The 25,552-nt window shown below is 36.4% G+C and overlaps 1 protein-coding gene across 1 annotated transcript; it reads right to left on the bottom strand.

The window, feature by feature from the left end:
- Positions 1–14,586: 14,586 nt before the first annotated feature.
- Positions 14,587–18,799, bottom strand: LOC149815041 (MADS-box protein AeAP3-2-like). The gene is made up of 6 exons (XM_089990469.1): positions 18,612–18,799; positions 16,293–16,362; positions 16,045–16,203; positions 15,914–15,955; positions 15,777–15,818; positions 14,587–14,790 (listed from the first exon to the last, which is right to left on the bottom strand). Exons 1-6 carry the CDS (start codon positions 18,797–18,799, stop codon positions 14,587–14,589), a joined length of 705 nt encoding a protein of 234 aa, XP_089846595.1.
- Positions 18,800–25,552: the final 6,753 nt, after the last annotated feature.

A 25,552-nucleotide genomic window follows, 5' to 3' on the forward strand; every position in this document is an offset into this window, starting at 1 on the left:
ATAGGAAATCGAAGGATTTGGGTATGGTTAGATGTATCAAAGATGAAACGCAAAGGGTTTTAGTCAAAGATGAGGAGATTAAGGAGAGATGGAAAGATTATTTTGATAAGTTATTTAATGATAGTCATGCTCAAGATCTTGGAGACTTCTCCATTCCTTTTCATGAGATAAATCGTGACTTCATGCACAAGATTCAAAAGAAAGAAATTGCAGAGGCTTTGAAGAAAATGAAATCAAGAAGGGCAGTTGGCCCAGATGGTATACCTATCGAGGCTTGGAAATGCTTGGGAGAGAAAGGTTTAGAATGGTTGACAAATCTTTTTAACTTGATTTGGCGAACAAATAAGATGCCTAATGAGTGGAGGAAGAGTACTTTGGTGCCTTTATATAAGAATAAGGGTGATATACAAGATTGCACAAACTATCGTGGTATAAAACTCATGAGTCATACTATGAAACTTTGGGAGAGGGTGATTGAGTCTAGGTTGAGGAAGGTTGTCATGGTATCAGAGAATCAATTTGGTTTTATGCCTGGAAGATCAACTATGGAAGCTATACATCTTCTTAGACAACTTATTGAAAGATATAGAGAGAGGAACAAAGATTTGCATATGGTTTTTATTGATTTAGAGAAGGCATACGATAGAGTACCTAGGGACGTTCTCTGGTGGACAATGATGAAGAAAGGTGTTTCTCTCAAGTACATTAGTATAATTAAAGATATGTATGAAGGAGTAGTAACCAATGTCCGCACTTGTGGAGGGGTGACAACCAATTTTCCGATAACGGTTGGGTTACATCAAGGATCTGCTTTAAGCCCTTTCCTATTTACGATAGTGATGGATGAGCTTACGAGATCAATTCAAGAAAATGTACCGTGGTGTATGTTGTTTGCTGATGATATTGTTTTGATTGATGAGTCTAGAGCTGGGGTTAATGCTAAGTTAGAATTATGGAGACAGACATTGGAAGCTAGAGGTTTTAAGTTGAGTAAGAGTAAGACTGAATATATGGAATGTCGGTTTAGTAAGCAATGAAGTAGTGATGGGAGTGTAGTGAAGCTTGGTGAGCAAGATATACCGGTGAATGATTATTTCAAATATTTGGGATCCATCATTCAAAAGTATGGAGAAATTGATGGAGATGTAAATCATAGGATAAAGGTTGGGTGGATGAAATGGAAAAGTGCTACTGGAGTGTTGTGCGATCGTAGAATGCCATTGCGGTTGAAGGGAAAGTTTTATAGGACGACTATTAGACCCGCTTTACTATATGGTACGGAATGTTGGGCTGCCAAGAGACATCATATTCAAAAAATGAGTGTAGCTGAGATGCGGATGCTTAGATGGATGTGTGGAAATACAATAAAAGATAAGATTCGGAACGAAGAGATACGTAAGAAGGTAGGTGTTGCACCCATTGAAAATAAGATGCGAGAGAATCGTTTACGGTGGTTTGGACATATTCGGCGAAGGCCTAATGATGCTCCAGTTAGAAGGTTGGAGAAATGGGAAAATATATTTGTTAAAAGAGGTCGGGGTAGGCCTAGGAAGACTTGGATGGAGATGATAGGAAAGGATATGAATGCTTTGAACCTCACCGAGGACATGGCGTTGGATAGAAATGATTGGAGGAAAAGGATTCATGTGGAAGACCCAAAATGAATTTCTTTTTTGGTTCATATCGCTGACCCCAATTGTTTTGGGATGAAGGCGTAGTTGTTGTTGTTTGTTGTTGATATTAAGAATCAGAACAATATCTTAAATCGATATTAAGAATTAAAATATAAATCGATATTAAGATTCAGAACAATATCTTAAATTGATTTGAAAATTTGTATTGATATCTTAAAAGTCCATATTTAGAATCAAAATAATATTTTAAATCGATATTAAGAATCAAAATAACATCTTAAATCGATATGAAAATTCCTATTGATATCTTAAAAATTGATATTTAGAATCAAAACAATATCCTAAATTGATATTAAGAATTAAAACAATATCTTAAACTGATATTAAGAATCAACATAGAAATTGATATTAAGATTCAGAACAATATCTTAAATCGATTTGGAAATTTGTATTGATATCTTAAAAATTCATATTAAGAATCAGAATAGAAATCAATATTAAGATTCAAAACAATATCTTAAATCGATTTAGAAATTCGTATTGATATCTTAAAAATCGATATTTAGAATCAAAACAATATCTTAAACCGATATTAAGAATCAAAACAATATCTTAAATCGATATGGCAATTCCTATTGATATCTTAAAAATCATTGTAATGTTTAGTCGATTTGTCTTTGTTACGAAAATATTGTCATAATATAACGCAAATCCATGATCAAATATCATACAAAACGTTATATAAATTCTTGTTGATAGCTTATAAATCAATATACATAATCAACATACAAATCGAGGGTTTAGGTTTAGGTTTAGGTTTAGGGTTTTAGGGTTTTAGGGTTCAGGACTTTAGGGTTTAGGGCTTAGGGTTTGGGGTTTAGGGTTAGGGTTAGGGTTTAGGGTTTAGGGTTTAGGGTTAGAATTTAGGTTTAGGGTTTAGGGTTTAGGTTTAGGGGTTAGGTTTAGGTTAGGGTTTAGGTTTAGGGTTTAAAGTTTAGGGTTTAGGGTTAAAGGGTTTAGGGTTAGGGTTTAGTAATATATTAAGGGTTTAGGGTTTAGTAAGATATTAAGGGTTTAGGGTTTAGGATTAGGGTATAGGGTTTAGGGTCAGGGTTTAGGCAAAAGGGTTTACGGTTTAGGGTTTAGTAATATATTATGAGTTTAGGGTTAGGGTATAGTAAGATATTAAGGGTTTAGGATTTAGGGTATAGGGTTTGGTATAGTAATATATTATGGAATATATGTACCGATTTATAAAATATTAAGTGCTTTAAAGTATCGATTTATTAGATATTTGTAGTATTAATTGAAACCTGTGAGTGAGGAATTTACATTGTAGTGACATGAGGTGGCCATTTGCGTGTTTAAATCGTTGCTCATTTAGCGATTTTTATGAAAATTGCTTCAAAGTGTCGTACCTATGATTAAATAGTTGTCACGTGAATCGCTATCATCAACAAGTATAAATCGCTATTGCATCAAACGACATGAGGTGGCCATTTGTGTGTTCAAACTGTTGCACATTTAGTGATTTCTATGGAAATCGCTTCAAAGTGTTGTACCTGTAATTAAATAGTTGTCACGTGAATCACTATTGTCAACAAGTATAAATCGTTATTGCATTAAATGACATGATGTGGCCATTTATGTGTTCAAATCATTGTTCATTTAGCAATTTTTATAGAAATTACTTCAAAGCATCGTACCTGTAAATAAATAGTTGTCACATGAATCGCTATCGTCAACAAGTATAAATTGTTCTTGTTTTAAACATACATCTTCAGGGTGTTGTGTGTTCTCCAAAACACAAATTCACATGTTCCAGTGTGTATGGAGAAATATCTTGGAACCCGCAATAATTCATATGCCAATGTTGCCCATGATGACTTTATAATAAAATAACATATAAAAAAGGTAGATATGCTTTTGATGGAAATGTCCTCCCGTAAGATAGATATGTGTTGAACGAAAATGTCCTCTTGCTCCCCGTATATAGATTTTCACGTTCCGCCTTTGTTTTTAGCTTGTGTTACAACACATGGTCGCTTTCTCATTCCTGTTGTGTGTTAGATAGAAAACTTTTCCAGGTTCGTTCCTACCTCGTGGAGATAACTATAAATCGAAGGACTGGTTCTATCATTAGTGGGCGTCATAGGGGGATTTATCGACCATCACTTTTTACAGTCTTCTCTTCTTCTTCATTTTCATTAGGTTGTATGGAAAAAAGCAATGACACACAAACATTCCAACAAGTGCCATTAAATCGTGGTGAGTATCTTTCCATGTCATCATGCTATTATTGAAGAACGTATGCCATCGTGAGTGTCATTAAAGCATTGTTTTGATATTGTAGGTAGATTTTATGGTTTCGACAGTTAGAAACTTGAAGATATTTGTAAGGCGGTGACATCTATTGACAAGAATGCTTGGTTACAGATGCGAGCAAGGGCCTCTACCCCATCCGATATCTTACAGATGCAAGGAAGGGATCTGTTGACAAGAATGCTTTGTTTGTTAATATCGATTTGTAATATATTATGCTGAATTGTTGTATATCGATTTGTAAGATATTATATGTTTTCTAGTGTCAATTTGTGAGATATTGTTTTGTTTTTTAATATCAATTTGTAATATATTATGTTGAATTATCGTATATCGATTTGTAAGATATTATGTGTTTTCTAGTGTCGATTTGTGAGATATTGTTTTATTTTTTAATATCGATTTATATTATATTATGTTAAATTATCGTATATCGATTTGTAAGATATTATGTGTTTTCTAGTATCAATTTATGAGATATTGTTTCATTTTTTAATATCAATTTTTAATATATTATGTTGAATTGTCGTATATTGATTTGTAAGATATTATGTATTTTCTAGTGTCGATTTGTGAGATATTGTTTTGTTTTTTAATATTGATTTATAATATATTATGTTGAATTGTCGTATATTGATTTGTAAGATATTATGTGTTTTCTAGTGTCAATTTATGAGATATTGTTTTGTTTTTTAATATCGATTTGTAATATATTATACTGAATTATCGTATATCGATTTGTAAGATATTGTGTGTTTTCTAGTGTCGATTTGGGAGATATTATTTTGTTTTTTAATATCGATTTGTAATATATTATGCTAAATTGTCGTATATCGATTTGTAAGATATTATGTTAAATTACTGTATAGCGATATGTAATATATTATGTTGAATTATTGTATATCGATTTGTAAGATATTATCTATTTTTTAGTGTCAATTTATGAGATATGGTTTTGTTTGTTATTATCGATTTGTAACCAATTATGTCGTTGCTTTGATATTGTGATTCATTCAATCGTTTCTTTGACTTGCTTAACTAATCGGTAGTCGTTGTTATATGCATCCTTAATAAATCATAGTAAACGTATGTGTTGGCTAATGCAAATTGATATTGTGCTCATGACAGTGTTAATCATATCAACTAGTTGCAGTGAAGATGATGTATCTCAATCATTAGAAAGTCATAGAGTAACAGACATCCGTACTATGGCCGCACTTGAAGAAGTGAATATGTGCACTAATGATGCACATGATAAGAAGGGTGCAGGCATAGGATTCACTCTTGACTTGAATATTTCAGCAGACGAAATGCAATTCAATAATGAGGTAGACGATCATGACAGTGCACTTGACAAAGGTGCAGGCACCTCAAGTATACATGATAGTACACTTGACTCTGTTCCCGTAGAGGGAATGCAGTTTAATAATGAGGAAGTTGCATACAAATTTTACAATGATTATGCCTTAAAACTTGGCTTCTATGTTAAAAGGTATTCTTGGACAAAAAATGCACAAGGTGACGTGATGAAAAAGGCATATGTTTGTTCTAAGAAAGGTTGGAAGAAGTCAAGTGGAAATCCCATAAGGAGCAAGCTAGATTGAAGATGTGGTTGTCCAGCGAGAATGGTGTTAAGAAGACTTTCGAATAGGAAATATGTAGTTCATACTTTAATCAATGATCATAATCATGAATTAGCTGCTTCGTTTATGACTCCTATGTTAAGGTCACATTGTAAAGTAACTGACGTGTATGCTGCAATTACTGAAATAGATGATAGCGTCGGCATTGCACCAAGGAAGACATATAATTTTTGCGCGCACATTGATGATGGTCACAAAAATGTACCATTCACACCTATGGATCTAAAAAACCACTTGAGAAGGAAGATGTCAGACAACATAAAGAATGGTGGAATATGTTCTTTGGTTGATTACCTACAGAAGAATTCAAGAAATGACTCTGATTTCTTTAGTGCAATACAATTGGATGAAGATGGGTATGATGTGAATATGTTTTGGGCAGATTCAAAGTCAAGAGTAGATTATGAATGCTTCAATGATGTGCTTATTTTTTATACGACAGTGAATATTAATATGAAATAGTGGTCATTTACGCAGTTTGTCGGAGTGAACCATCACTCACGGAGTTGCATATTAGGTGACATTTTTTTGTATGACCAGACCAAGGAAACCTTTGAGTGGTTGGACAGAGTATTTACATAGGCAATGAATGGGAAGCACTCTGAAGTTGTACTTATAGATGGTGATCATGCAATTGCGGCTGCAGTGTCTCATGTATGGCCATATGCACATCATCGCCTATATTTGTGGCATATCATTCAAAATGTAACAGAGAACATAGGACACATTTTTAATCAGAAGATAGGGTTTGATAAAAAGTTTGGAAAGTGTATACTTGAGAGCATAGATGAGGTCACATTTATGTCTGATTGGGAGCAAATGATGCAGTTGTACGACCTTGAAGACTGTGTGTGGTTACAACATTTATATGCAGACAAAGGGAAGTGGGCATTGGCATATGGAAGACAATACTTTTGTGAAGGTATGATAAGCACACATAGAGTTGAATTTATGCATGCCACACTAAAAAAAACCTTGTATTCATATTTAATAATGTTTCACTTCATGAAACAATATGAATTATTTGTAGACGATCTTAGACAGAATGAGCTTGAACAAGATATGAAATGCTTCAACACCTGGCCTGTAACTTTGGGCATGAAAATTTTGACGCGACCTTCAAATTTGTATACACTAACTGTATTTGAATGGACTAAGAAGAAGGTTATATAGGTCCTGAATTGCAATATAGAAAAACGTATGCAATATGGGAATATGCACAAATATCATATTGTATGGAAGGGCGAAGAGCATTCAAAATGGAAAGAAGTACATGTTACGTACAGTATTGACAACGAAACAGTTGAATGTACATGTAAAATGTTTGAATTCAATGGTATTTTATGTCGTCATACATTAAAGGTACTTAATCAAGAGAAGATACAAGAAATATCTGAGTCATATATAATGTGAAGATGGATGAGACAAGCAAAGATTAAACTGCTGGATACAAATAATGTCACTCCATTTAGTGTTGAAGAAGTTCCACATAGCCTTCTGTTACCAACAACTATGTAGGTCACTTATGCATGTTGCAGATTTGGCATAAAAAAGCGAAGAAGCCTATGTATGTATGAGAAAAGTGTCAAGGGAATTACTTGAAAAAGTGCAGTTAATTCACCATAAATCTGTTGCAACTCATGAAGACCAATCTAAGAAAATAAAATTGAACAACGTAGGTAAAAATTATGCTTTCCCTAACCCTTATGAGAAGTTGTGTCGAAGCGTAAACATCATCTTCGACAAGTTAGGAGTAAACGTTGTAGATTATGATGGAAATATTCACCTAGCGAAGGGTATCAAAAGGAAACTTGCATCTGATCGCAGTCGTCGGAGGACAAAGGGTGCACTAGAATTGGTTGGCAAGAAAATGTCTAAGAAATAACCAACCCCTAAGCAACCAATCCCTTCGCATGAACAGGTATGTAATATAGTATATTGCTTCCCATGTAAATTATATTATGTGCAACTTATCAATATCTAACTTGTGATTTTCAACATGCAGCAATACCCTACAGACATACACTACAACGTTGGAACCTGCAATCCTCCCGACCTGTTTGAGTGGAACGATGGCATGAGTTTGACAAATCTTTTGGTATGTAACAATTGTGGGAGGATGTTTGCATTTCTTGTTGAACTTAATGTAGTGTCTGATATTTTTCTGTTTCATGACAGACTCAGTTTAATTCAAAAGTGAGCAACGTAATACCGGAATCGCATGTGGATTCTTTAGCTACAAAATAGTTGTAGCATTTATCTTTCATTAGTGTAAATCGTTGTAATGTTTAACATTCTATAATTCTTTGTTGTAATTCTATAATTATGTGTTGTAAATCAATAATTCTTTGTTGTAATTCTATAATTCTTTGTTGTAAAACAGTAATTCTTTATTGTAATGTTATTATTCTTTGTTGTAATTCTAAAATAGAAATCATACTATAAATATCATAAAAATTGACACTAGAAAACGCATAATATCTTATAAATCTATATACAACAATTCAGCATATTATATTATAAATCGATACGGCAATTCAACATAATAGCTTACAAATCGATATTCATAAACAAAATAATATTTCACAAAAATAGGTACAAATGATTTGTCCTATCGCAATTTACACAATGACTGATAAAAGGTGAAAAAGATAAAGAAACAACAAATTGACATGATATTTATTGATAGCAATATATTAAATCGATTTGTAAGCTATTATGCTGAATTTTCGTATCGATTTGTAATATATTATGCGATATACATATTGATTTGTAACATATTATGTGTTTGCTAGTGGCTATTAATAACATATTTATATTATGATATTGAAATATGTGCATGCGGCATTTACGTTGTTGTGTGATTACGGTGGTGATTTGCGCATTTAAATCGCTTTCCATTAAATCGTTGTCATGTGGATCGCTATCGTCAACACACATATACGTTAAGTCGTTTCTTTTATTGGCACGGTAAATAACTACTTGATGCATAGTATAGTGTGATGCAACTGACGATCATAACAGATAACATGAAGAATGATATTCATGTAGATTTAATTTTGCATGGTCGGCAAGAAGAAATCCTTTTACCTCATAAGTGTGTGTAGTTTTCATTCTTGTCCTCACTCTTCCTTTGGATTAGGTTTAGGGTTTACAGTTGAGTTTTAGGGTTTAGGGCTTAGGGTTAGGGTTTTAGGGTTTGGGGTTTAGGTTTAGGGTTTAGGGTTTAGGGTTTAGGGTTTAGGGTTTCGGGTTTAGGGCTTAGGGTTTAGAGTTTAGGGTTAGGATTTAGGTTTAGGTTTTAGGTTTAGGTTAGGGTTTAGGTTTAGTGTTTAGGGTTTAGGGTTAAAGGGTTTAGGATTTAGGTTTAGGGTTTAGGTTTAGGTTTAGGTTTAGGTTTAGGGTTTAGGGCTTAGTAATATATTAAGAGTTTAGGGTTTAGCGTTATGGTTTAGTAAGATATTTAGGGTTTAGGGTTTAGGGTTTAGGGTTTAGGATTTAAGTTTAGGGTTTAGTAATATATTTTGGGTTTAGGGTTATGGTTTAGTAAGATATTAAAGGTTTAGGGTTAGGGTTTAGTAAGATATTAAGGGTTTAGAGTATAGGGTTAGGTATAGTAATAAATTATGCAATAAGTGTACCAATTTGTAAAATATTAAGTATTTTCTAGTATCGATTTGTTAGATACTTGTAGTATGTAATTGAAACTTGTGCATGAGGAATTTACATTGTAACGACATGAGGTGACCATTTGCGTGTTCAAATCGTTGCTCATTTAGCGATTTACGCAATGATGTCTTTGTATAGAAAATATTGGAATAGTATAATGCAAATCGCGGTTGTAGTAACATACTATCGATTTGCGAGATATTTTTTTGTTTGTTAATATCAATTTGTAAGCTATTATGTTGAATTTTCGTATTGATTTGTAATATATTATGCGATATGTATATCGATTTATAACATATTATGTGTTTGCTAGTATCAATTTGTAAGCTATTGTGCTGAATTTTTGTATCCATTTGTAATATATTATGCGATATGTATATCAATTTGTAACATATTATGTGTTTGCTAGTGTCGACTTGTAAGATATTTGTATTATGATATTGAAATGTGTGTGTGCGGCATTTACATTATTGCACGATTGCGGTGGCGATTTGCGTATTCAAATCATTGTTCATTTAGCGATTAAAATTAAAATCGCTTCACAGCGTCATAGCTGTCATTAAATCGTTGTCACGTGAAACACTATTGTAAACACACATATATGATAAGTCATTTATTTTATTGGTATTGTAAATAACAACGCGATGCATAGTATAGTGCGATGCAACTAACAATCATGACAGATAACATGAACTATGATGTGCATTTAGATTTAATTTTGCATGGTCGGCAGGAAGAAATCATTTTGCCTCATAAGTGCTTGTGGTTTTCATTCTTCTCCTTCTTTTTCTTTTGTTTTTCCTTCTCTTCATCATCCTTCTTCTTCTTCTTCTTCTTCTTCTTCTTCTTCTTCTTCTTCTTCTTCTTCTTCTTCTTCTTCATTTTTAGTTCTTTCTCATCTTTCTTTGTTTGCTTTTCATCTTCAATATCTGATGGATCAGGCTCCGCATAATAAATATCTAACAATTTGTTCCTATCTTTTTCATTCTCAATGTTCATTATATTTTGGTACTTTACATAACCCTCATATATATCGAATTGGCCAATGATTTCTCCAAGAGTCATTTCTTCCAACGGTGAAGGCTTTCTTATCTTACGAATTGTAGTCATTGCTAACCTGCACAACGCAAATTTAATCACATTATTATACGTTACAACTGCCTCCCCAAGTATATATTATTACAAATTATCACATTCGTTACACAATCACCAACATTACAAGTCGTCACAATATTTGGCTTCATAAGTAAACATCGTAGTATGATTTAGCAAAATTAAGTACAAATCGAGGTAACTTCATAATTACACGTCGCTACTGCATCAAACGTATAAATCATTGTTGCTTCAAATGTACAAATTGTTGTACAAATCGCATCCTTCATAAGTATATATTATTGTAAATCATAAATCGTAAATGTATAAATCATGAATCATAAATTATAAATCGCTATTGCTTCAAACATATAAATCGTTGCTGCATCGAACAAATCACTATTGTATTAAATATATAAATCATTGTTAAATTCAAACTTACAAATCGTTGTATAAATTTAGCCCTCATAAGTACATATTGTTATAATGTTTGGACTTCATAAGACCAAATCGTGCTAACTATTTTTCGACGCCCAGAAGGCGGATATGTACAAATCAATTTATTTCAGTATGAAAATAGGTGTTATTTAGCATGAATAGTATAACCAGTTGTAAGATTTAGCATTTAGATATACAAATCGATTTGTTTACATAACGAATCCTTACACAAAACTCACTAAAAGACACAAGTTTTGCTAATCCGACAGTGGAGGAGAAACACCTAAAAGGTAGATGCAGCCGATGGTGGCAACGGTGCTCCGACTATGCTCCAACGGTAGTAGACGACAAAAAAGGGTGCTTTGGCAGTAGCAAACGTCGACAAAGGGGTGCTTTTGCAGCAACAGACGATGTCAAAGGATGATTCCGTGACAGCAGACGATGATAAAGGGTGATCACACAGCAGTAGACGACGTCAAAGGCTGCATCGTCAAAGGGAGCTCATGTTACAGTAGATGGTGCATCGTCAAAGGGTGATCCAGAATGTTTAGGGCGACATATTGCGAGGAACTTCTGTTAAAGCGGAATCGTTTACACCTTAGGGCGAAAACGATGATGATTTTAAGTGGGGGGACATTTTTGTCCTTTACTCGAAACATCGTTTCATGGCGCTAATGGCGGGAAAGGGTACTTAAGTATTTTCAAATAAACCGGACTCTGATGCTAAGTGATGCTGACACACATAGGGAAATGATCCCCACATGCTTACATACATGGCGCTTATTCAGACCCGAGAACATGCACCTGCGTGTTCCGGGGGGAAGATATAACTTGCTTATGTCATTGGCACCAACAGGTAAAGAACTTGAGATGTGTGGGCTGACCATTGATGAAAGACCAATTCTGAAGGGTTCTTATGAAGAGTCAAGTCCCAAGAAGCATGTGATGGTGACCAAACATTGACCACTTTGGCATATTTTCTTCTTGTGGCTGCGTATAGGGTAGGGAAGACGTCTCTAAGTCGGCCATAGATCCATCAAGTGTTTTGCGCAGAGAGACTTGAGTTGTCATTTCCCACCTCAACCTGAATGCCAAGGCAAAATTCATCAAGAAACACCACCCACCCCTCCCAAATTCTCGAACCCCTTTTCCATAAATGATTTTCGGACCAATTAAAGAGCACTAAGCTACTTGTGGCTCGGTTCAGTTTGGCTCGCATGAGGATCGTTTGATCTCAGCATGCCAAGCTAAGAGAAGCTCATGTAGTATAAGTGAACTAAACACAAAAAATGTTTGTTTGGCTTGACTCGCCTGATATAGGCTCATTTAGATGAGCTTACATAAGATCTATATATTATGCATGTCGAAAAAAATATGGTAGCTCAACTGGTTTTATTAGCATGCTTGTACGTAGCCAACAGGTCAAGTGTTTCATTCTTGTTATGGACCTATAAAAGAGAGTTTCGTTTTTCATCTAAACAGGCGCAGCTCATTTGACGCAGGCTTCTATGAGCTTGATCTTGACTCAGCTTGCATGAGCCAATCCCAAACAGTGCCTGGTTGCAAATGAAGGTGCCCTGCCAGCCCGTGTTTGGTTCATTCAGCTCATTTACCAGCCTAGAGGCAATTCATGTTAATTAATGCTTTTTGGGGGCCTACGGTCTGATATTAATGGATCGACTTGTTTTATGATGAGGAACCGTCGCAGAAGCGAGGCAAACCCCCGGGTGGGGTCTCACGACCAGCTTTCTCTACGTGGGCCTATCTCTGAAATCTACGGACACAACCATGCGGCAGTGGGGTTTGATCCGGTGCCTTCATCTCAGCACCCTCACAACCACCCCCACTGGCCACGTGGGTGACACCGCGGGTGGTGATATTGGATTGACTGCACGCCTGGAGCCAGCTTGACCATTTAATAGTTGGTTTAGTTGGCTTCTGGATTGGGATAATCCTTGCAAGACTTGCTCGAGTCTTGCTACTGGTGTTCAGCTTTCAGTTAATGACTTGTTAGAGTAAAGCTGATTTTATCTTTGTTGAGACGTAGCTAGGTCTTGCCCAGGCTAACTGCTTTAGTTATAGACATGATGTGGCTCAAGTAAATGAGTAGATATATATCCATCTTTCAAGTCTACTCTGGGTCTTATTGATCACCAATATGGTAATCGGTCACTCATCAACTAAACACTGGTGAAAAGTCTTAGTCAGGGTCCTGACATTCTTAGATCCTGACCCTGTTGGTCACTCAACTCTTTGCCAAGCGACTGGCAGATCAGGTGAAATCACATTGCACACTTTAGTGTGCCGCCCCCATGTTATCAGCCATCCATCTTCTGTTGGGCTCAAAAGCTGATTGGCTGTGTCTCAAAGATGGAGGGCGGTCAGGTGGAGCGGCACATTCAAAAGTCTGCAATGTGATTGCACCTGATCCACCCTCTTGCCAAACAGTGTTGTATAGACCTTCGTGGGGAGCATGGTCCCCATGGCAGGCCTGTCCCACATTTGCAAAGGGCGGACCTCCATTGTCTCAAAATCTGGGGACATCGGATTCAGGCATCCTGGACAAAAGCCATCGGGCGGCTTTTGTCCAGGGCATCAAACGCCCCCCTAAGCGTCTATATGGGTGCTGAGCGGGTTTGGCTTCGAAAATGGCAATTCAAGCAGGTCAAGACCCAAACCGCTCGTCTAATTCATCTAAATCCTTCCAAAGCCTTGTAGTTCTTAAGTAGGAATGGCTCAAGATCAAGAAGGTACAGAAAGAAAGACTTGAAGGGACTCACATTTGGTGAACCACATAAAGATGGGGTCCGATTTGCATTATTCAGATTTCCCAAATGCAACAACATTGGCCTCTCTATTAGATTGATATCAGACCCATTGATATCCATACTATACTTCTTACAAATGACTATAGAAGAGTAAAAACCAGGCCCCCAAAACAGGGACCTTGATCAAGGTTGGGACCCAACTGGTGGAGCAGAACCCAATAAAAATTGGGTTATATAGGCATGATCTTGGCCAGAACTGTAACCATGCATGTGAGTTTCCATTTTCATGGCGTATAAGCTAGATCGCATCGGCAGGTCGATCGTGGCGTCGACAATGTTGAAGCCATTGAAAGTCACTTCAAGAAAACATGTAATCTCTATGTAATAAGCACTAAATTAGCATTACATAATTGAACCAACAGCTAAACATAATTCTATCAAGTAAGCTAAGTGGATTCCCAATTATAATAACAGAATTCGCAATTTATGTGATAAAAGCCAACGCAAAGTTATATGTTAAACGAAAAGCATGATCCTAATAGTAGCAATATATGTTTATACTAATTATTCTATTCTAATAGAGCATAACCACTTAGAATCCTGTCACATAACCTGGTCACTGTTTCCACATACAAATTCACACATAAATAGTCAAACCACTTTACCTCCTAAAGCATGCAAACAATAACAGAAATTAACAAATGTCATTGATTTCATCTTTGCCCTGTCATAACCCTTCTTCTCTATTAACTGCATCTATTTTGTAGCCTGGTATCCCCACTTTGCCACCGTAGGCAAGACAATCTGCACGTTTTAAAATCAAGAAATTAACAAAAATATGATGCCAATTGGAAATCTGTCACATGGATACGGCTGCAGATACAAGGATACAACCATATTATGAAGTTTTCAATATGACAAGTATACAAGGAGTCACAGTACGGAGAATAAAGTGGAGTATCCATGTGACAGTTGGAATATGATGATAACCAGGCTACAAAATAGAGTAAGTGAAAATCTTTACCAGAGTTGCAAGCCATTATGGTGAAGGCTTGCATCTTGCAGGTTAGGTTGAGTAGGCTGAAGGCGGAAGGGATGGAAAGGAGGAGAGAGCTGAAGGAGGTCCCTGCATTGCTCATCTGGGTAGAAGGAGGCAAAGTGGTCCAGCAGCATTGGTGGGGGTTCCACAACCTTGTGCTCCAGTGCTGCTTGGTGTTCCATGAGCTGCAAAACAGACCATTATGAGCAAAGCCCAACAGTATTTTTTCCTTCCTTTTCCTTTTCTTCTCCCTCTCTAGGGCATGAAAGAGAAAACTCATCATATGGTCCAACAAGAAGATGGTCAAGGAAAACAATAATGGATCATTAGTCCAAGTCTTGGTGTGGTTTTGCCTGTGACCCAGGTATCTCCAGCTGGATCTAACATAATGTCTCAATAACAGTCAATCTTTTCCCAAGCCCACTTGAGTGAGTACAGATCTTCTCTAGAATTTTTGCTAACAGTAGTCCATTTTATATCTAATATGTCCCAAATGACCTATATATATATATATATATATATATATGGAAATGGAAACCTACAAAATGGGCACAATGCTAAATGAAACATGATAATGGATTTTCGTTGTTTTTTTTTTAAATGATGACCCCATAGATGTGTTCAGCATTACTAGAAATCTACACTTGGATAGTGCATTTTGGATGAAAAAGAATGTATTTGGAGCATAAAAATTTTATGAAAATTGTAGGTCGTTGATTTTTTAAACCTTATAAAAACCTATTCATGAATCGGAATTATATATATGTATATGTGTGTGTTAATATTTAATTTGTGCTATTGAAGGCAGAACCATGAGCTGAAAATCTTGGTTCAAGCTTTATATACTCGATCTGACCACATCGATGTGTTCAGCATGTTTTGTTTGCTAATGATATGTGTGTATGTATGAAACTGTGAATCACTAGCTCCTATTTGTATTTGCATTGGTACTACTTTTCTGGATGTGGATATTTTAGTACATATCAAATATCATTCAACACAGTTTGTATAATTTTCAGGCACCAATTTCTTGATTAATGATCAATCTGCAGTCTAAGTGTTCAGATTTTCAGAGAAACGCAACGTTAATTTATGTGTCATGATATGGAAACATAGCCCAATTGAACAAAAAATAAAATGAAAAAAAGCCAATTTGAAGGGTAGTTATTACGATTCTTGACAGATGAGTGTTTTGATCCTCCAAAATGCGCTCCTGAAAAAGAGAGGAGATTATTTTGCTCATTAATGATCTTTGTGCTATGTTCATGGCTTAATTAAAGAAGAGATTCAATTTACTGTAGAACGTACCTTCCTGCGCAGGTTGTCAAGCTGTTGACTGAGCAACTGGTTCTGAATACATCTCCATATGTGAGTACATTTCGTATAAGAGAGAGAGAGAGAGAGAGAGAGAGAGAGAGAGAGTGTCGAAGTAGTAGTACCTTCCTCGAACGAACTCGATCAACCGAAACTTCCAGTTGTTGCTCAAGTTGATGCAAATCATTCACGGTGAGAGTAGCCAGATCCTCCCCAGTTAGGTGCCTCATGTTTGCCTGAAGCTTCTCGTTGTCATTTTTCATCCTGGTCATCTCACAGTATACCTGTGACAATGTCACCAAACTCCACGTGGGAACTGCCATAGCTAATACAAATAAAGGAAGGAACCTGTAAACAGGCCTATATGACTAACCTGTTTATCATCGTATTCCTGGATACGAGTCCCTGAGGCTTTCTTATACCTCTCGATAATCTGGCGCATGCTGTAGTGACCACACTTTCATGTCAAGCGTCATCATTGTGATATATATATATGAACTAAATTATGCATCGGATAAATACCATTAAAACTCACTAAACAAACATCACTAGAGTTCTCATTTTGTCTCTAGTAAAGCCATATCGTTAATACAACATTAAAGTTTGCTTTCTGTTTCACTAAGAAAATGTTAGCTATTGGACTTCTAGTTTAAATCATGCAATCTACTGGTAGCATTCACAAGCTGCTCATTTCAGCTAAGTTTTATAATGATAGTAGTAAAAAATATTCATGTCATTCATGTTGCAAAAAGAAAAAAAGTATAACATGGTCTAAATTGACTGCCCTCGTGAAGATGTCCATTAAATTGACCAGTTAGGTTACACAAGCACATATCTTATTTGCCTTTAAGTGATCCACCATGATGTGCAGTGTCTTGGTGTTCACTTCTTGTAATATGTTTCCTCAATGTGGTGGGTCCTACTGCAAACATAGACTTATGCTGACAGTTTCTAAGCCTATCTCTCTCGCCGGAGATGAAGCCTATCAATCTGACTGCCAACAACTGCATGACTTTTAAATTTAAACTCATGTAATAAATAAATAAATCAGACTCACCAAAGTGCAACAAGAGGGGGTCCAAACTAAGAATATTCCTTGTAAACTGAAAGGTTAAATTCGAAAATGGAGACACAAAAATATTCACTAACCATTTTTCTTCTTCCTCCCATCTTAAAAAAACGGAAGCAACTCCTTGGCATTTCTAAAATAAAACATATTTTTCTAATTTTTGTATTTAGAAAAGATTCATGTTGATGTGCCTTCAAATCCCGTCCAAACATTTCTTTTAATTAAGTTTTTCTTTCTTAATTGGCAATTCCTTTCAGGATGCTTCTCACGTTAAACTAAAAAAATATAGAACTTGAATCCATAAGTGCTGGTTTATGACTAAGAAATAGACATCATTAACTGCTGTTTTGGCCAATATATGATTCGACTCTTTTTATGATCAGTTTTACAAAGTTGTTCTTGCCATGGTAGGTTAAAAAATGCGGGCCATAGTTAAATCGTTAATTATGATGAGCATATTAACTCCAGTGAGGGTAGCAGTGCCATCCTTCCTGCTTTGAATCTGTTAAGGACGGGTGTCATTTGTAAATGTCTTGGTATCCTTTAGGTTGGAACCTCTTATCTGATCTATTTCAAAGCTTTACAAATCGTTGATACCCATTAATCCAATTAATTAAAAGCTAACTAAGCACTAGAAAGTTCAGGTATTAAATTAACCTGGCCATAGAAATATTATAAAAAGAAAATCTCAATGTAACATATTCTTTGTTTCTTAATAGCAATTCCTATCTTGCTTTTTCACTATAAGGTTAAGTTTTTGCATCTGTTAGAAATCGTCATAGCGTCGTTTTATCCTCTGATCTGCTTCTATTGATCAAGGAAAGATGCTACTTAATCATCAAATTTCCCTTAGTGTTTCACCAAATAGAAATGATAAGAACCAAATTTATCTTAAGGTTGCACTTTGGTAGATCTTCAAAACAAGGATCAATTGTGACACTTGAAGAGAGAACAAGCATCAGCAAATTCTGGCCTTTACCAAGATTATGTGTAGAGAGTTTAATTCATCATCTATCAAATTTATTGTGTAGAGAGTTAGATTCATTATGCGTAGAAATGATAAGAACCAAATTCATCTTAAGGTTGCACTTTAGTAGATCTTCAAAACAAGGATCAATTGTGACACTTGAAGAGAGAACATGCATCAGCAAATTCTGGCCTTTACCAAGATTTGATTCATCTCCCAAAAGCAAATAAATTTGTTTTCGTTTTCACTAATTGAATCGACATCCACTTTTAATTATGTAGGAATTCGGCAATATCATTTTAAAGTTGACTACTATTCAAATTAAAGAACCACACAGAAAAATCAAAGGGACAAATTATTTCAAAGATGAAAACACCTATTATATATTTTCAATGAAAATCATGTACTTCCAGGATCTTTCTAATAATCATATCTTTTAAAATTTTCTTTCAAAAAAAACAATAGGTAAATACCCAAACCGCACTCACTAATCCATCATAAACATAAAAATGTAAAGAGTTTTTTTTAACTAAAATGTAAAGAGTTACTGCAGCCTTTTCTAATATTTAAAGAAACTAAAAGAGAAAACCATGCACTGAAGCATTTTGAGCACCCAAAAAAGTAAGGAAAGAGCGGGTGCAAGAGAGATCAAGAACCTCGAGTGTGGGCTGCAGTACTCGAACATCTTCCCGCTGCTGGAGAAGATGATGAGGCCTATATGCGCATCGCAGAGGACGGCGAGCTCGTGTGCCTTCTTCAGCAGCCCTCCTCGCCTCTTGGAGAAGGTAACCTGGCGGTTAGTTGCATTCTCAATCCTCCTGATCTCAATCTTCCCACGTCCCATATTTATCAAAATATATCACCTCGGCTGTTAACAATAATAGCTTTCTTCCCCCTCTTGCTTTCTTTCTTGTAGAAGAAAGCAGAACCCAAAACTGGCTTAGTGGGTTGCAAAAACTTAATTCCTTTTTGTCTCTCAAAAGAGTTTAGCGTTCTTCCTCGTTTGAGCTAAAGGAGCTCGCAGGCAGAAAAAGAAATAGGAGTGCAATAACATGAAGATTCTTTTAGCGAGTAAACCTAATTGTTTTTTGCCTTCTATCAAGGCTACTACCAAGCATAAAGAACTGTCATCAGAAATGGAAATTCTGATAAAGAAGAAAATGGGTGGTGAACAAACAAACACTAGACAGGCCAGGCGTGGCCCGCTAATGGACCTAGCTGACCGGGCCAATTAATTAGATAAATAATAATAGTTAAGTTACTATGTAATAGTTAATTTTTAAAAAAATTATATTATTACAAAAAATAATAAATAACTCAGGCTCATCGAGCCCGCGGGCCTGCCCGAACCTGGCCCACGTATATAACGGGCCGGGTTTCGGCCCGGGCCTAAAATTATGGCCCAAACCTAGCCCATGACGGGCGGGGTCGGCTTGGCCATGGGCCAAGCCAGGCCGGTTGCCCACCCCTACTTTATATAGAGAGAGAGAGAGAGAGAAACCACTCACGCTCTTAACTCAAACCATTGCGGAAGGAAGAGAAAGTGTTCTAGAGAGAGAAAGTGCTCTAGAGAGAGTCATGAATGAGTTCTGCCATGTGGTTTTGCCATACCAGGGAAAAAGGAAAAGGTGGTGTGGATGGCTAACCGCCCCTTGGTTCATTTTGGGAAGGGAATGGTGCCCTGCAAGAAACCCATTAGTGCAGTGACCCTTTGGGAAACGACAGATCGTCTCTATCTGATTCCAACCTACCACAAACCATCTCTCTCTCTCTCACATTGTCAAAAGAAGAGACCCATGAGGCCTTACATTCTTTAAATGAAAATGGGGGTAGAAAAAGTGGGGTTTCTGAATGGGGTCTTGATGAGGTTCCACTTGGAGAAGCTGTATCAATCCATTTAGGGAAGTAGAAAAGAAAGACCCTTCCTTATTTGGTATAAGGCACTGGGGACGTGTTCAGTATCAGTTTGGGGAATGCTGGAGGGTGACGTAAAACGGCAGTTGCTTCTTTTGGTACACCACCGTGCCCCCTTGAGCTAAATTTTCCTTTCCACCTTGGTTTTCAAAAGACTGGGTCCACAGACTGATCCGGGTCCATTTTGTTAGCCACACTAAGAACCAGTTTGACTGCTCCTCATCTCATGGATGTCCATGGCAGTCACACCTTAGCTACACTGTGATCTAGTCCAGCATGGTAAGAAACCAACCATCCTCGACCGCTGGGTTCAAGCTTTGGAATCACTCACGGGATCTCTTCGGACTTGGAAACATGGTTGTCTCAAGTCAATCAGTTGTGCTTATTGCTGCCAATGGGTGGAACCTTAGCGTGGTGTGGACCTTGACCATCCTTGTAGTATTGAGTTTCAAACCAAAGGATTTGCAGGGGTTGGTTCAGGTGTGAACGATCAAATTTTGATTTATACTCAGAAGAGAAAATGGGACTTGACTTTATCTAATCTGGTTAGTTTCATCTGATTTACATGGAGCTGGGTTATGCATGTTCACATCTGAACAAGACCAACCGCATATATAGCTTGCAGCCACATCTATATTCCACTTTATAGTTCCTGTTAAGTCTAAACAGTATTCTACCTCTTTATATCCCTACCCTCAAATTTCTATTGGCTCAACATTGGGCCACTAGTGACATACTAAATCGGTATTCTTGAGCGCATCAAGTATTGGTCATGACATACTATGCCAAACACGTTCGTTTGGGATGTTGACAATCAAATGAAATCGCAACCGAAGATCTAGGGTTGTCCACTAAATCAAGCTTTAATGCTTAACTCTCTCTCTCTCTCTCTCTCTCTCTCTCTCTCTCTCTCTCTCTCTCTCTCTCTCTCTGATTTAACACTTAAAGCCAAGTAGTTCAAACTTAGTTACTACATGGAGTCAGGCTCTATGGGCATGATCTAACCATTTAACACTGATGCCTCCGGTTAGATTAGTATATTGCCTAAGCCAGATCGCCAGGCCAACACCCTATAACGTATGTAAGCTTCTCGGATTCTTTTTGGGAAATACTTGGCTAGAACCCTAGCTAGGAGGCCATAAATAAGGAACAAAAAGCTGGTCAATTACACATAATAAACATATGCATATTAATTAATGAACCAATTAAACATGGATTTATTAGTTTGGTTAAGGGTCCCTTGTATAGAGCAAGGGCCGTATAGGTGTTGCAATTGGTCGCCTGAATACGGTTTTACTAGTGTAGATGGCTAGGGTATGCTCCGAATTGGCAGCAATGGATGTACATGTGTTTGGCTTTAAACCAATTGCATAATATCAGAGCTGGATGATGTGATTCTGTGAATCCTACAAATCTTAGTCTGACACACACACACATGAGCGTACCCACACGCAGACAATTTGTGTCAGGCATATGTTGCCACCCTTTGCTAGGTTTCAGTCATCCAACATTTGCAAAATCAGCCAGCTAGCTAATGCTCCCATAAATTAGTTTGGTGACTTGATCTAGGGTGGTTTTAATTGCAGAATTTCCAAAACCTGATTCAAGGCAAACCTGAATAGTGAAGTTTCGGTTGTGGACTAGGATTGGATACAGCTCTGAAACAGCAGATCCAATCAGCACGCTAGCGCAACCCGAAATGTGAATTATTCTGTATTCAAGCTACACCTTGCATAAATTATATTCAATTTCTTCCTTGGAAAATTTGATATTCAATTTCATGGGGTTCCTTGCCTGGATTCGAGTCCGGGCCTAGGCTGGGTTCAATAGTGAATTAGTCCAATGATTTGTAACTTATTCCGGGTTGTTGCACCCGGTAATGACTAGTATAATGCCACTAAAGAAAGAGAATTATAAGTCTATCTATCAACCAACAAGGTCAAGTATCCTACTTTGTGGTGAGCTTTGGTATTGCTTGAAAGATTACCAAGTTCATGAACTTCAGTATCTCCTTTACCCATTGAACACAACCATCCAGTTCATAAACTTCAATGCGTTTCTCTAAGTACATCTGACAATGAAAGTCATGACGTCTAATGAAACCTGACCAACTTTAGGGACTTTGGGCATTCTTAACTAGAAAGAAGGGACAGAGTTCATGGAGTTTGCATTTGGGTATGTACGTAGTACTGAAAAGGTTGCACGCCTTATTGCAGTCATGTCCAATGTGATGCCAAACGTACCTTAACTTTCATACTTAAATTAGAAGCACATTTTTGGTTGGGAGCGTGGCTCACATGAGATAGGCCCTCTGCCCACATACTGTAATTATGGTTTTTGAAACCCCGTATTTTGGGAACAACTGGACTATGACCATATGAACATTTTATTTCCACTCAAAGCAAACTATTAATCAAAACCAAATTAAGGCAATTCAGGTTAAGTTAGAATTTGACATTGGGGAAATAAAACAACCTCAATCTTCTCCTTCACTGCCTATATATATATATATATATATATATATATATATATATATATATATATATATATATATATATATATATATATATATATATATATATATATATATATCAGCGGATTAGTGACCGACGCTATCCGACAATAATTCTTCACAAATCTGTCGTTAATCCGTTTAGTGACGAATTGGTGACGGCTTAGCGATGGATAGAGTCCATCGCAATTTCCTGGTCGCTAATTAACGATAGAACTGATTTGTCGCTAATTTGCGATGAATTAGCGAATGTCATGATTCGTCGCAAGGCCATCGTTAATATGCGAAGATTTGGTTTGACGATGGATTTTAATTAATCGCTAATTTCATTGCTATTGTAGGGACAGATAACATTGGTCGATTCACTTTTGCGACAGATAAATATTTGTCCCTAATCCATCGCTAAATTAGACGCCGATATTAAATAGCATCGGATAATATATGTCTCAAACAATAAAAAAAATTTAAAAAAATTGTTTAAAACATAAATATCGAGAAAAATATCTCATGATATAATTTATATTTCATGTACAATTTATATTTCCTGTGTAAAAAAATAAAGTACGCATAAAAAATACATATGAAAAGCAACTAAAACAATTTATCGATCCACTATAATCCTTGTCAAGTTCTAATTATTTACAACTGAACATTTACAAAGATTTTATTTTGAAACAATAAGAAGGTACAATAAATTCAACACATGAATCTAATCATCGCCAAAATTTTGTACGTCATATTCTTCATTGTCTCGATCTGCCCCTTCAGCTCCTCTACGTTGATTATCTCCAGCATCCTATAAGAGAAAAGAAAGGTTAGTATTGATAAATAAAATAAAATAAAATAAATTATATGCAATGCACCTAAGTTAAAGCAATCAAAGTAACAACTTCAAATGATTGTATCGTGTCATTAATAGTTTGCACATGAAAATATTAAGTTATCAATGTATGCATCAAAATTCTGGTTATTGTATGACATCATATATTGCATGATAAATTTGATATTTTCTTCATCGTAGCATTCTGATTGCTCTTTTTTAATTCGTTAGGTTATTATTCGTAATATCATAAGAAAACGACTGCAAACCGTGAATGGATGTACCGTAGGATAGTGGACAATGAGTTATCGCATGAATATATGGTGGTGTTGAAAGTTTTATTGAATTTGCAACAGCAAGTGTCAGTACAGTGAATCTCATAGGTCAGATTAGGTGTCCCTGCAAGATTTGTAAGAATAATCGATTTGTAGAACCTCATAGCGTTAGACATCACCTATACAGGAAGAGTTTTATGAGTGATTATCAGAACTGGATGTTTCATGGAGAAGAATTTAGAAACGATTTTGATGCACGGGTGAATGTGGTGCACGATAATCCATATACGGATTTGATATTTGATGCCGCAGGAACAGAACTGGGTTCTGCTATGAGTTCTAGTGATGTAAGAACTGTCGTAGATGAAGAATCATCAAACGATGCAGCTAATAGATTTTATGATTTACTTAGAGATGCTGATAAGCCACTTTGGAACGGTTGCGAGAGTCACACTATCTTGTCTGCAGTTCTTCAACTAATGAATTTGAAGTCCGAGTATAATTTGAGTCAATCATGTTTTGACCGTTTGTGCATGATTGTGAAGAGTATGTTGCCCAAAGATGAGAAATTGCCACAAAATTTCTATCGTGCGAAAGTTATGGTCAACGCTCTAGGTATGGGTTACAAAAAGATTGATGTTTGTTCAAATCACTGCATATTGTATTTCAAGGAGCAGGAAAACAACATATCATGCCCGTCATGTGGGCATCCTCAGTTCAAGCCAAAGACAAGATGCAATGGTAGCACAAGATCAAAGGAAGTTTCATACAAGTCGCTCCACTACTTTCCTACTACTCTTAGATTGCAGCGATTGTATATGTCTTCAAGGACAGCTAAACACATGAGATGGCATGCAAATAAAGTTTGACACGATGAAAACAAGATCACGCATCTTGTTGACGCTCAAGCTTGGAAGCACTTTGATTGTACTCATCAGAACTTCGCAATGGAAGTACGAAATATTAGACTCGGTCTATGTACAGATAAATTTAATCCATTTTGGGGTAGACCAACTCCATACTCATGCTGGCCAGTATTTGTAACTCCATACAACCTTCCACCAAACTTGTGTATGAAACGTTCAAATCTTTTCTTGTCTCTGTTGATCCCTCGTCCGACCTCATCTGGCCAAAATCTTGATGTATATTTAAAGTCATTGATTGATGAACTAAAAGTACTGTGGGATGACGGTGTTACCACATAGGATGCCCACAAAAAACAAAATTTCAACTTAAAGGCCGCTATTCTATGGACAATCAGTTACTTCTCTGCATATAGTATGTTATCTGGTTGAAGCACACATGGGAGGTTGGCATGTCCGTACTGCATGGAGGATTCCAATGATTTTAGATTGAGGCATGAAAGGAAGCCTTGCTGGTTTGAGTGCCATTGTCGATTTATACCCAGCGACCATCTAATCTGACGACAAAAGAATGCGTTTAAAGCAGGCACAACTGAAATGGAAGGTCCATCCTCAAGATTGTCTGGCATAGAGATTCTAAGAAGATTGCGATACTTTCCAGATGTATTAACAGATGCCCGCGGTCCTACATCCTTCCATGGATTTGGGAAGGATCACAATTGGACGAAGAAATCTATTTTTTGAGAACTACCGTATTGGTCGACCTTATTGATACGACATAATTTTGATGTGATGTATGTGGAGAAAAATGTGTTTGATAATGTGTTTAATATAGTAATGAATGTTAAAGGGAAAATGAAGGATAATCTGAAGGCCCGTATGGATTTAAAATTAATATGTAAATGACCAGAATTTGAACTCAAATAGTATAATGGCAAAGTACTGAAACCAAAGGCAAATTACGTTCTCGGACCTGATCAAATAAAACATGTATGTCAATGGTTGAGACAATTGAGATTTCCAGATGGATATGTCTCTAACATTGCTCGGGCTGTGAAGATTGACAATGGACAATTATATGGGTTGAAGAGCCATGATTGTCATATCTTTATGCAACGATTGATACCCCTAGCATTCCATGATATGTTAGACAAACCTATATGGGGGGTATTGTCTGAGTTGAGCGGATTTTTCAGAACATTGTGCGCATCGG

This window comes from Nuphar pumila, chromosome 15 (genome assembly GCF_984573655.1).
Source record: "Nuphar pumila chromosome 15, dmNupPumi1.hap1.1, whole genome shotgun sequence".
In the NCBI taxonomy this organism is placed as follows: Eukaryota; Viridiplantae; Streptophyta; class Magnoliopsida; order Nymphaeales; family Nymphaeaceae; genus Nuphar; species Nuphar pumila.

Bases quoted from the DNA above. Each gene is read 5' to 3' on its own strand.
- LOC149815041 (XM_089990469.1), bottom strand. From the start codon at position 18,799: ATGGGACGTGGGAAGATTGAGATCAGGAGGATTGAGAATGCAACTAAC. The intron at 16,363-18,611 runs GTTCTTGATCTC...TGGTCACTACAG, and splicing joins TACTGCAGCCCACACTCGAG to CATGCGCCAGATTATCGAGA. The intron at 16,204-16,292 runs GTTAGTCATATA...ACATTGTCACAG, and splicing joins AGGAATACGATGATAAACAG to GTATACTGTGAGATGACCAG.